This window comes from Trichosurus vulpecula, chromosome 4, assembly GCF_011100635.1.
Source record: "Trichosurus vulpecula isolate mTriVul1 chromosome 4, mTriVul1.pri, whole genome shotgun sequence".
Taxonomy (NCBI): domain Eukaryota; kingdom Metazoa; phylum Chordata; class Mammalia; order Diprotodontia; family Phalangeridae; genus Trichosurus; species Trichosurus vulpecula.
This window is the reverse complement of record NC_050576.1, coordinates 138849775-138863604: the sequence shown is the minus strand read 5'-3', so window position 1 is coordinate 138863604 and position 13830 is coordinate 138849775. Positions and strand designations below refer to the sequence as shown.

The following is a 13830-nucleotide window of genomic DNA, read 5'->3' as shown; positions in this document are numbered from 1 at the left end:
ATGGCTTCATGTTAACTACTGTTATGCCTAGTCAAGAGGCTGATATTCAAAACTATCTAACTGTAAAGCAGTTTATAGGATTGCTGATTTTACATTTTTCTTTGACACTGCACTAAATAAACAACTTTTGGTACAAGTCTTCTGTTAAAATGGGCCAGACTTGGGACAATCCTCTTGTTGGTAGTCATCTTCTCCAAGACTTCTAGAGTAGTTGCTGCTTCAACCAAAATAAATAACAGGGAGTTGATATTAGTAAGGAAGTTAGTGAATTGAGATTAGTAAGGAGACAGTAAGATGCCTTTGATGAATCCATGTTACCTAGCCCAGATGGACTACAGAATTGGCAGTTGTGATTGGTGAACCATTGTCAGTGACACTTGAAAGATTGTGGAAAACAGGAGAGGCACCCCAGACTGGAGAAAGTAAATGTCACAATTAAAAAAAAGGAAAGGGGAAAACCAGAGCCTGTAAGTTATAGAAGAGTGAGCTTGACTGATTTCTGAGAAAATTCTAGAAGAGATCAGTAAAAAGGCTCTTTGGGAAACATCTGTGAGGAAGTAGTGATTTTGAAGAGTCATCTATTGGTAGGACTGGCTGGTACATATCACTTCTTGACTCTTGTAAGTTTTATGGATCAGCATGGTACATAATACCTCCTGCTTCCTCCCTAGGTTTCCAGATTCCCTGAGGCACACAACATCACCAGGTTTGCCCAGAATCTGTCCTGGGATGCAGCAGCTTCTTGACCAGGAATACATAACCTCCTGCTCATGACTGTTAGAAGGCTGTCTTTCTGACATCTCCTAGAACACTACGGCCTAGCTACTCAGGCAGTTAAAGGCTGTGCTGAAATCTGGAGGGTCAACCTTGAACCTTTTAGTCACTGGAGAAGGCAACACATAGTAGAAGGCACAATTTACAGATTATAAACAACAACAACAACTAAAGCCCAGATAGGTGAAAGGAATTACTCATAGTCAACAAGTTGTGAGGCAGAAAATAAAACCGAGATCTCTTGATTCTTCCTCAGGCTTCCAGACAACATTCTGTGTGTGGGATACTGCTACGACTGAATGCATTCCTGAAAACAGTAAGTTAATTGCTAAATATACACATGCTGTCAGGTTTACATTACAATTACTTCTTTTTTCTTAGCACTTTAAGGTGACAAGGCTATGGAGTGAGGGCCCATATGGAACAAGAATGGATGTTCAATTTACACAGAGCCATGGTTAACAAGGTCATTTGGTTGGAGACAAGAGACATACCATTTCAACAAAAGCCTGACGCTTCCAAAGAGTAACAGGTTGAACAGTGCCCTGACAGCCGGCCAGACCAGATACCCTTCTGTGGACAGAATTTTTATGGCTGACTATATACCACACACATCGGTCACCTTGCACTCAAGCAATAGCAGGAATAGTCATCAATCTGAAAAGAAAGGTATGAAGTGGGACACAGTGGAGTGAAAAATCAAGGCACTTCTACAACTACGTAAGCAATCACCAGGAACAGACTTAATGGAAGGCAATTCAATTTAACATCTTATCTAGTGGACACCTTTGCAAGAATCACTATGGTGCCAGACCAAGCACATCTTTAGTTGTATGGTTTGTACAGGCTCCTAAATGCCACACCTTCACAGTGAGGAAATGAAAACACCAGATCAGAGAGAAAAAAAAAACTTTGAAAGAAAAATAAACCCAAAATGGTACCCTCTACCATAAATTGGCATAGAAAATCAAGGCCTGGTATATGTATATAGATTACTAAATGACTTGTTGGTGGGAGAGATAGATATCATTGATATGCATCATGGTGAATGGTACAACCAATACTCCAAAAGATCTCTATAAGCTAGGATGATAGGCTAAATCTAGTAAGATGAATTTTAATAGGAATAAACGTCAATTCCTACAGTCGAATTCCTAGGAATTCAGTCAATAGCAAATACAAGGACATATGACTAGACATTAAGTTTATTTATAAAAAGGACCAGTGGTTTTAATGAACTAAAATCTCATATGAGTTAATGGTATTATAAAGTAGCCAAAAAAAGCTAACATAATCTCAGACCATGATGAGGGGAAAGAATATTGGATTTGCAGTCAGAGAACAAGAGTTCAAACTCTGGCTCTCAGTCAATAAACATTTGTCAAGTGCCTACATGTGCCAGGCACTGTGCTAAGCACTAGGGATACAAAGAAAAGCCAAAAAAAATAGTTCCTGCCCTCATGCAACTCACAATAACACATAAAAAGAAATTCCAAGATAGTTGTGAGAGAAGGGCAGGAGGGCATCCCCAGTGGCAAGAGAGCAAGATGAAGTCCAGAGGAGTGCAACCTGGTGGAAACCGATGAGACAGACACCTGCCCTGGCCACCATCCTTAAATGGAGGATCTGGGAGAAGCTTTCTATTTTTTTACTCTTTCTATTAAGAGAGAGGGAAGGGCTCCAGAGGAAGGTGTACTGAGGATGTGTGAGGTTTCAGGTTGATCCTACTAAGGGTTGAGGTGAGTTACTTATCTCTCTGGGCCTCAGTTTCCTCACCTGCAAAATGTGCTGACTGCTAATTGTGTTCCAAAATAGCAAGACAACAGTATCATTACAATTTGGCCTAGTCCAATGTGTTGGTAACCAAAAATGGGCTCCTTAGCACTTAGTCAATAAGTGCCCTTGTCTAGTTTGGCTTTTTCCCCTGAACTGAATGCTGTTTGTATGTTGGGTTGGAGTAAGCTTGTCGGCCCCTTCACCTTGCTTCCCTTGCTTAAGCAGATCGAAAGAACCTGTGCTTTCCCTGGCATACCTTACACCCCCGCAGAAGCTGGATGGTTAAAAACAGCTTCTGTTGGAGCCAGAGGCGGTTACAGCCACAGCCGAAGCTGAAGCAGGAGCTGCCGGTAGCAGAGCTGACCTACAGGAGGAAGCTGAACAAGGACTTGAAGCCAGTGGGTAATCTTTTTACCATAGAGGGGAAGCATGTATATGATTTTGCTGTACACCATCATGCTTCTCTGTGGCCTCCTGGTTACTCTTGTGAGGTGTACTTATTGGGCCTGGAAGCTTTTGATCAATATATCAAAATGGGGATGCTGGTTCATGGGTTGGTTACTGTGGAGCCTAAATATATGCTTTGATTCTTCTGCCTCCTACTTTGAGAGTTTCTTATATCCAGCGGTTCTGAACCTTTCAGACATATATATGATCCTCTTTGAAATTATAAACTCTGCCCTCCTAATACATCCAACCATACCCAGATAGCTGTGCTCTGTTCTGGGCACCCCAAACTCTGATGTTTTTCTATCACTTCCAGGATCAAATGTAAAGTCCTCTGTTTGTCTTTTAAAACTTTTTACAACCTGGCCCTTTTCTACCTTTCTAGTCCTCTTACATTTTATAGCCTTCCATATCCTTGCAATCGGGCTACACTGGCCTATCTGCTGTTCCTCATACACAGTGTTCCATCTCCTGTCCCCATGCTTTAGCACTGACTGTCTGCCATGTCCAGAAAATTCTTCCTCCTCCACTCCAACTCTTAGATTCCATGACATCTTTGAAGATTCTGCTTTAATCCTACTTTTTCTGCTGGAGGCTTTTCCCAGCTTTCTCCAGCTGCTGGTACCTTCCCCTCTGAAAGAAGTCTTTTCCTCTCATATATCTTTTATGTACATAGGTATTTGCATGTTATCTTCTCATGTTAGAATCTGAGCTCAGGACAAGAATCATGTTTTTGCTTTTTTTAATCTATAGTGCTTAACACAGTGTGTGTGTGTGTATGTATGTATATATATATATATACACACACACCCACATATACATATATACACCTATACACACACACACACACACATATATATATATATATATGAAAAAACCTAACTGCTTAATACATACTTGTTGACTGACATTTTAGGAAAGTCACCAATGAGCCAGAAAGTGTCTAGCAGAATGATTCAGAGGGTGAAGTCCTTAAGATGATGCTATACAAGGAATGGTTGAAGGAACCAGAAATGTTTAGACTAAAGAAGCAGAGATTTCTGGAGTTTCATGAAAATTGTCTTCAAGTATCTGAAGGGCTGTCACGTGGAAGCAAAATTCTATTTGTTCTACTTGATGTCAGAGGGCAGAACTAGGAGCAATACATGGAGATTTGAAAGGAACAGAATTTAATTCCATGTAAGGGAAATCTTGGAAATCTTCCCAAATCAAATAAGATATTTGTAAGGAAAAAAAGGTACTTTGCACACTGTTTGGCATATAGTAGGCACTATATAAACGCTTATTCTTTTCCCTTCCCCTACCAAGCAGAGTTGTCCAAAAAAAGTGGAATGGATTGCTCCAGGAAGAAGATTCTTTTGTACTATCGTCTTGTTGTTGTTCAGTTGTATCCAACTCTTCATGACCCAATTTGGGGTTTTCTTGGCAAAGATACTAGAATGGTTTGCCTTTTCCTTCTCCAGCTCATTTTGCAGATGAGGACACTGAGGCAAACAGAGTTAAGTGACTTGCCCAGGATCACACAGCTAGTAATTGTCTGAGGCTGGATTTGAACTCAGGAAGATTAGCTGTTTTGACTCCAGGCCCAGCACTCTATCCACTGTACCATATAGCTGCCTAGAAGTCTTCAAAGTGAGGCCTGGATGGCCCCTTGTTGGGGATCTCATAGAGGATGTTGGGGTCTTCAGAGTGGAAGTTTAGGTTAGACTAGATGGTGTCTGAGGCCTCTTATAATTGAGATTCTATAAGTCTATAACCAGAAAGAAGCATGACCAAAGATAATGTATGTAAAAGTATTTTGCAAGCTTTTAAAGTATTATCTACATGCAGGTCTGAGATATATAATTTTGACCACCTTCTCTATGTCCAAGGACATAATATTGGGATTCAAATCTTCCCCTCCATGCTAACCTTGGCAGAAAGGCTTCTGGCAGGCCATGAAACCAATACATCACCAGTCCCTGCTTATCCTTCATCCTAGCTCTACCCTAGGATCATTCTAGAGGCCAGAAGCACAATGGTGTTGGTGAGTTAGGAATATCAATTTCACAAAGGAAAGCTGAAATGAAAGAAAAAGATCTACATGAATAGATACCTAAAAACAGAGTGGTTTCGATATCTTTATAAAACCCCCTCAAATTATACTACAGAAAACTTTTAATGTTCTGTAAATATAAGGAATATAATATGATATCAACACAAACTAATCCAGAGGGTCCATGTATGTTTAATTCTTAAACTATACCTAAAGCAAAATGTTAGAAAGAGTTTGAAAAAGCTCTATATTAAAAAAAATAAAGCCCAGAAAACAAACCTACCAACTATCCCTCCAAAGCAACATACCACCCATAGATAAGAAGCTGATCTTAACTACCAAGGGACTGGAACTGTGAAGACATGAAACATGACAAAACAAACAGTTAATTGGGGACAATAACTTCCCACAGTACTGAAAAACAAGGATTGCCTAGAATTATGTGAGGGAAAGAATATAGTGGGAGGAAAAGCAATGTTTGAGTCTAGCAGACTAAATCCTAACATACCAACTGACATAGGGCTGATCTAATAATGCTATTAAATATGTAATATATACAAGGCACTATTAGATGCTAGTGATACAAAGACAAAAATAAAACATTCTATTTCCTCAAAGAGCTTACATCCTACTATAATGTGAACATCCTTAAATAGTAACCTGTAAGTTGGTGTTAATGACCAGAATTCGATTATTCAATGCTTATTGAGAAACTATTACACAGAAGACACTGTCCTAGATACTACAGTGCATACAAAGACAGTTGTTCCCAAGCACTTTATAATTTAGTAGGAGAGATAAAGATCTGGATGCAATTAATGACAATGGAAAGCAAAGCATGATAGAAAGATGAAAGAAAAACAAAGTTCTTTGAGAGGCTCAAGAAGGGGGCAGAGCCATTTTCATTTGGGAGATAAGTAGAAGGAAGAAGAAAGGGCTATGTGGACATGGAGTTGTGTTTTAAAAGACAGGGGTTAAATACATGATTTTGGGAGATTCAGGATATAGTGTGAGCAAAGACACGGGCATAGGAAAATTAAAGACGTTTGGGGAATGGTGAGTAGTCCAGTTTGGCTGGACTATGAGAATGTTAATGGGTTGTAATGTGAGGTTAGCCTAGAAAGGAAAGTTGCAGTTAGGTGGTAGAGGGCACTAGCTGCTAGGCTAAATTGTTGAAGGGTAGAGCTGTGAGGTATCTTAATGTTCATGTAGCCTACTATCCTCATTTCCAATATAAGACAGTAAAGCCCCAAAGGCTAAATTTACTTTTCCAAGGTCAAACATCTAGTTGTGAAATGTTTTACTTAGGCAATAGTGAGCTACCAAAAGTCTGCTTTAAAAAAAATAAGAGTTGTGACAAATTTCGAGTAGTACATTAGCTGGATTTAGAGATAAGGAACAAAAGAAGGGAAAACTAATTAGAACCCTATCAATAGCTCCCCCAAGAGATAGGGTGGTGGTAGAAGGAATGAAAGAAAAAAGACTTGCCTTCATTGATGGATGTAGAATGAATAGTACTTGGAAAATTACCAGGTGTGAGAGCAAAGGAAATATAAGTATCAAAGATAACTCTGAGATTTCAATTCTTAGTAACAGAGAATGATGCTGTCATTAACAAAATTAGGCAAACAAGGGAGAGAAACAGGTTTGGGAAATAAGAAATGACCAGTTTGGGACATGTTGAGTTTGAGGTGATGTGACAGTGTCACTGAGGTGACTAGTGAAACACCAACATGGAAATATCTAGAAAAACATTAAAATATGAGTCTCAAGCCTGCAAGGAAGATTGGAGGTGAGATAGAATTATAATTCAGCGATTGCCTGCTTAGAGTTGTTAGTTCAATTCAATGAAAGAAAAATTATTAAGTATCCATTATGTACAAGAAAACTTTCTAGGCACATGCGTAGCAGAAATTGTGATAGTAGATGAGATCTTCAATAGAGTGGAGAGAGAGGAAACCCTGGTCCGTTTGCATTTCAGGAGAAAACGGACTCTGAAAGACAGAAAAAGGATCACAGAGAAATGCTGAGAATCAAGAGAATATAGTATCAAAGTAGATGAAACAGAGATGAAGAGCTTCAAGAAGGTGCCAATAGCAGAGTTTCAAGTTCTACAAAGGTCAAAAAAGATAAGGAAGGAGACTCTTGACTGTCTTCTGGTTACAAAAGTTCATAAAGAGGATAGCTCTTCCACATGTATTCTAGCAAAAAAAGGCATCAGATCATATAACGACCAGGAAAACTAAAGAAACATCAATAAGTTCTTCACCCTGCTCAAAACTTCATGAGAGATAGCCAGAAGTCACAAGTCCTGACAAAGAAGTCCTACAGAAAGGCACAAGGGCAAGCTGAAAAAAAATCAAAAACCCAATGCAGCATCCTGACTGGGGAGGCCTCTAGGGAGACTGAAACCCAAATGAATCAACACTAAGATGGGGGAGGTGCAACCTTATAATAGTGTCATAATTAGTGGAAATAGCTAAGCATAGAACTCTGACTGGGGATACCAATTCCTGCTAGCAATATGAGTGTAGACCTACCAAAGGAGGAGGAAACCAGGAGCAAGAGCCTAAGAAATTAGAGTCAGGACTACATATGGTCTTTCTATCCAATGCAAGAATATAGGAGGCTCCCTGCCATAAAAACCTATACAGGAACGGAAACTGTGGATATGTGTAATCATAAGGCATTGAATACTATGAAGGAATATTATGGGCAAAGAGATACCCAAGCGGCAAACTTAGAAGAAAAGAATAACTGAGAAACAACACCAAACATGGTGTTGACAAGGAGGAATAAAAGAGTGACGGAAGAAAATGAAATGAGATCATGTGAATTATAAGTAAAATAAGAGGAAAGATTTGGAAGGAGAAACTTAGAACAAAAGGTGGAAAAATCTTATCTAAGTACTGGTCTCTTTGCAAGTTAGAATAGACCAAATAGAATTCAATGACTCCATGAAATAACAACAACAGTCAGAACAAAACCAAAGAATGAAAAAATAAAATACAAGATATTTGCTATAAGAAACAACTGATCTGGAAAACAGATCAAGGAAAGATCATTTAAGAATCATCAGACTCCCTGAAAACCGCAAGAAAAAAAAAACAGTATCAGTGTAACATACTGCTAGAAATCATAAATGAAAACTGCCTATGTTTACTAGAGCCAAAGGTTAAAACAAAAATAAAAAGAATCCACTGGCCATTTCCTGAAAGAAACTAGAAAATAAAACCTCCTAGGAATGTCATAGCTAAAACTTAGAAGTTCTAGATAAAAGGAAAAAAATATTACAAGCAGCCAGAAAGAAAGAGTTCAACCATCAAGGTCACAGGAGATAAAATACACAATTTTGTTTATATAACATGTAAAAGTGCTGGCAGACACACACACAACAAATCAATGCAGCTAAAATTAGGATGAACACATTTGAATGGGGGAAATTTCTGCAACCAATTTATCTGATAAAGGTCTCACATCCAAGCTAAAAATCGAACTGATTCAAATATATAAAAACAAGAACCTAAATGGAAAAGTAGTTAAAGTATATGATTAGACATTTCTCAAAAGAAAAAAGCAACCTATCAACAATCAACAATACTTTTAGATACTTTTGGTGATATTAAACTTTTACTACATATGATAGGATCAGGGTTTTCCTTCTTTACCCACAGTAGGGATTGGTTGTCCCCTAAAAGCAACAAAATTGTTCTTGGGAACTGATTGTCCCCTGCCTCCCTTCATGCTGCTTTCTAGTCTCCCAAGGGCATAAAAAATCCCACCTATGTGGAATCAGGGCCCCTGTGATGTGGTAGATATCTGAAGGTCACTACAGTCACTATATTCTCTTTTTCTGACCAGACATGTTTCCATTTGGAGAAAAGAAAGGCAGAGACAATTGATAAAAATTAAGTGTTACTTGCTCCTTGTGCTTGCTGTGATGGGGAAAGTAAACTTTTTTTTTTAACTATTCAATGACTTACGAATATTTCATTTTGTCTCAGATTGAACCTGAACACTAACTCACTGGCCTGACCCTGACAAAAATGTTCTACAAAGAAATACTTTTAAGGTGATCTGGGCACATCATGTGCATAGCTCTGTGTGTGTGTGTGTCTTTTTTCAGTTTCTTTTACACATAAGGAAATTAATTTAGTAAAGTTATATTTTGATGAAAAAAATGGATTAGTGCTAGTGTGTTAATCGCCCACATAAAGATGCTCTAAATCAGTAATAAGAGAACTGCAAATTAAAATAAGTCAAGTTTCAGCTCACACCCATAAGACTGGCAAAGAACACAAAAACATAAATTGATGATGATTCAAGAGGACATTGTTGGTGGAGCTGTGAATTGGATGAACCATTCTGGGAAGCAATCTGGCCTTAAAATCATTAAATTGTGCAGACCCTTTGACACATCCATTCCACTAATGGAGATCAGAGAAATAGGGAAAAGACCTTTCTGAAAAAAATATTCACAGAAATATTTTTTGTTGCAGCAAAGAGCTGGACGTGAATTGGTGAATGGCTGGACAAATTCTGGTAGAGTGTATTTATATAACAAAATGTTATTGCATCATAATCAGTGACAAAGGAGAATTGATTCCAGGTTCTGACTCTAGAACTAGTGTTTATCACATTGTACTCAAACTCTAAGGAAGCTTGAAGTTTGGATTTAGTCAAAGGGCTGGAAGTCCACATGTGGCCTCAAGGCCGCAGGTTCCCCACACCCTTGCTCTAAGGCATAAGCTTTAACTTAGATTCAGATGAATTTTTAATGTAACTCTTCTTTTGAAAAATTAAGATGATATTATATCATTCTATCAATCAAGCTTTAGAAGAAATAAATTTTGACAATTTCTCACTAATCTTAGCTATTATAAATCATAGCTTACTTTTACCCTGAAGACCACTACTATTTCTAGACTTTGATGAGAAAGCTTCATGCTGATTTACCCTGAATCCTATGTTGGAATTTGAATCCTTCCATATGGGTAGCATTCGGTTTAACATAACAAACATCTCTAGGCTCTTTCCCTTGGCTGCCAGCTCTTATTTATCATTGTTAACAGTCCTCTCTTTAGCCTGGTTAGGCTATTAAAGTTAATTAAAGGAACAGCCTTAATTTGCACTTACATATTTTTCAACAGCTCAAGATGACATTTTTCCTCAGACTTCCTTATGTCTTCTTGCCCATATGATTGAAGTAAAAAAGAAACATAGCAGTTTGCTGAAGCTAAGAACATGAAAGCACTATAGCTAAGATCCACCAGACCATTATTTACATTAATACATTAATAATTTTTTTAAGGATCTCAAACCTACTTCTTCCTTATTTATATATTTGACTTACACATCTTCATACAATGACTGCATAAGACATATAGCTGTTCCCATTGTATTTCTACACAATATTTAACTACAACTTAATTTCATGATTAAAATAAACCATAAAATACATTTATATTCTTTCTACTTAATATTATACCGCCAAGGGATCAGGTCAGAAAGTACTTAGAAAGATAAATGGGTTTTGATGATGTAAATAATTGTTTACCATAGTTATTTCTAAAGACTAGTCCAATTTCATTAAATTAAAAACCATAAGTGACTTACTTAGGGTTCTATATTTGATCTTATTATGAAGGATAATAATTGATTCCTTAAAACTTTGTGCCTTGATAAGAACTGTCATTTTATTAAAAAACTGAATGAGGCTGTCCCTTCTAGTCCCATAAAGTTCAAGATATTCATACGTACTTGTGAAAATCAAGCTTTCCTTCCCTTTCTAGAAAAAGCAATGATTGTACCAAACTGACCAAACCTTATGGTAAACAAATGGCAAACAGTTCACTCTGAAAAGGTAAATTCTTATAAGCAGCAAAAGCTCTTTACAAACATTAGACTTTTTGATTCAGGGTAATATGCAAGCAATTCATAAAACTCTTTTTTTCTGAATAGACTCTGTTTTATAACTTTGTTATTGTTGACAGATACAAGTTCAAATCCTGATTGAAAATAGATTGTGTCAGAATCACAGTATCACAGAATCTCAGTAATGGAGGTACTGAGGACAAACTTTAGGCTCAAATAGACCTTGGGAAACTTGTCCAAGTTTTGTTCAAACTGTGAATTCTACCTACAATATTCACAAAAAGCAATTATTTATTTTCTACTTAAAGACCTCCAGGTATAGCAAATTGACTATTCTTCAAGGTATCCTATCCTACTATTTTTTTTGAGAGGAGGCGAATGACAGGGAAGTCCATTGGTCTAGAACATCCCAGAATCTTTCCACTGATTCTAATTGCAACTCATATAAGTTACACATCCCAGAGAATTGCCTAGCTAGATCACTGAGAGGATAAGTCATAGTCACATAGCTAGCATGGGTCCTGGACAGGACTTGACCCCAGCCAGGTTTTCCTGACCCCAAATCCAGCACTCTATTCATTTAGTCACACTACCTTTCGTTCAATTTTTGTACAACTCTAATTATTAGCAAGTTTTCTCTTATGGAGAGCTGAAAACAGAGTCTCTAACTTCTACCTGTTGGCTGTCACAGTTCTAGGATGAAACAAAATGAATTGAATCTGTTTTCCACGAGACAACTTTTAAATATTTGATGATAGTTATCATTTGCCACTTCCCCCCACCACATCTTTTCTTTTCAGAAATGAATATCTCCAGTTCCTCCAAATGATCCTTATGTGCCATGGTTTCGAATCCTCTATTTGTACTTGTTACCCTCCTCTGCCTGTTTTTAAGGTTGCCAATGTCCCTTCTGAACTGTGGAGTCAAGAAATGGTCATAATATTGTAGTTGTACTGTGACCAGAGTCGATCACTATGATCATAAGCCAATCAACAAACACTGTCCTGGATAAAAAGGTAGTGGGCCCCTCTGATGGCTTCTCCCAGTTTCTTCCCCATCCCCCCCCAAAAAACTTAACATCCCTCTACCCTGGGAATTCTTAGATTTCAAGGGTAGAGGTGTGAACTTAGATGCAAGATATCTATTTCTATGCTGTTGCTGTTCAATCATTTATCAGTCATGTCTAATTCTGTGACTCCATTTGGGATTTTCTTGGCAAAGATACTGGAGTGATTTGTCATTTCCTTCTCTAGCTTATTTTACAAATGAGGAAAGCAAGGCAAACAGGGTTAAGTGACTTGTCCAGGATCACATAGCTAGTGAGTGTCTGAGGCCAGATTTGAACTCATGAAGATGAGTCTTTCTGATTCCAGGCCCAAGCACTCTATCTACTGCACCACCTAGCAGCCCACCTATATCTAATTGATATGTCTTTATCTGTACCTCTAGCTGCCTTTACTTCTATATCATCTACATCAGACCTGCACAACCTGCTGCCCACTGGCTGCTTATGGCTCTCAGCCACTCGCTGCATGCCAAAAGATTTCTAGCCCATGAAAAATGTATAGGAAAACATCCTTTGTACATAGAGGAAATCCTTTGGCATGCCACAAACCCATTTAGGGTTGGAGGGCCATAAGACTTCCTTCTGGACATAGGTTGTACAGGCCTGATCTATATCCATCTATATATTTTGATGTATGTGTTACTTTCACAAACACCCAATGGATATTTAGCATTTCCTTCAATTACAAATAAGAACATTATTCTGAGAAGGGATGTATAGGCTTCACCAGACTGCCAAAAGGACCCATGGCACATACAAAGAGGTTAAAAATCTAGTCTCTACACTCTGAGTTACACAACTCTTTAAAATTCAAAAAAATGCAAATATATTGAATGAGAAAAACAGAAGTGCATGTGTGTGAATATAAGAAATACAATGTATATTGATATTAGTATACAAGTATATGTAAAACTGATTCTCAGGAGTGTGATCCATTAGAAAGACTTGCAAATATCATATCAGCATAAAATCTGCTCCTTCTAGAGAGTTAGAATATTAATGTTTTCAGTTAGGCAAGGTCTCAGAAAGCCTTAGGTACTGGCTTTCTTTTCAGGTGAGCATTTCCATATAAAACTTTTTTACTTGACAGGCAAGAGGAGAAATGGGATGTAGTCTGTATTCCTTTTGACATTAATTTTGATAATTATAGAATCATAGAGCTGGAGAGTTAGCAGAATACTCAGAGGCCATCCGTCTAGTCCAGCTCCTGTTTTCCAGATTAGGAAACTGTGACTCATAGAGTTTAAGTGACTTGGCCAAGGTCATAAAACCAGTAAGTATCAGAGGTGGGATTTGAACCCAGGTCTTCTTGACTCTAAGTATAGTACTTCACTATGCCATGCTAAGATGTTAATCTATTAGCTCTAATCATGTGATTAAAATATCCAAAGAATACAATAATATTCTTCTGATTTATATTACCTGCCATCAATGGCTATTAATTAATCAATTAAGAACTAATAATTATTCAATGAAACATTTCTAGCAAAATAATATTTGACTACACATAATGGCATTAAAGAGAAAATAACAAGTGGGAATGATGTTTCTTTTTTAAAAAGAATATTTAAGTGGAGGGATTTTTCCAAAAGGAAATAAAAGTTATAATATTTAAGAATTTTGTTTTGATGAAAGGCACATTACATGAAACTTGAAATTACAGTTGTTTTCTTGCTAGGATACTCCATAATGTAATAACAAATCAACCTTGGTCTTACCCTTTACTTTCAAGTCTTCCAAAACCTTTGACTGGACTGTTGAATCACTTACTAATTTGATCTCAATATTTCGAGCAGCCAATTGTAGCAACTTTTCAAAAAGACGCTGACCCTAGGAAGAACATTAAGAGATGAGAGTG

General features: G+C 37.5%; 1 protein-coding gene across 1 annotated transcript in view; it reads right to left on the bottom strand.

The window, feature by feature from the left end:
• The window catches only part of PLD5 (phospholipase D family member 5), a 438256-nt gene that overhangs the window by 144505 nt on the left and 279921 nt on the right, over positions 1 to 13830 (bottom strand). Inside the window, exon 4 of the mRNA XM_036757335.1 lies at positions 13691 to 13802. Within this exon, the coding sequence (XP_036613230.1) occupies positions 13691 to 13802 (112 nt within the window). The remainder of the gene's footprint in view (positions 1 to 13690; positions 13803 to 13830) is intronic.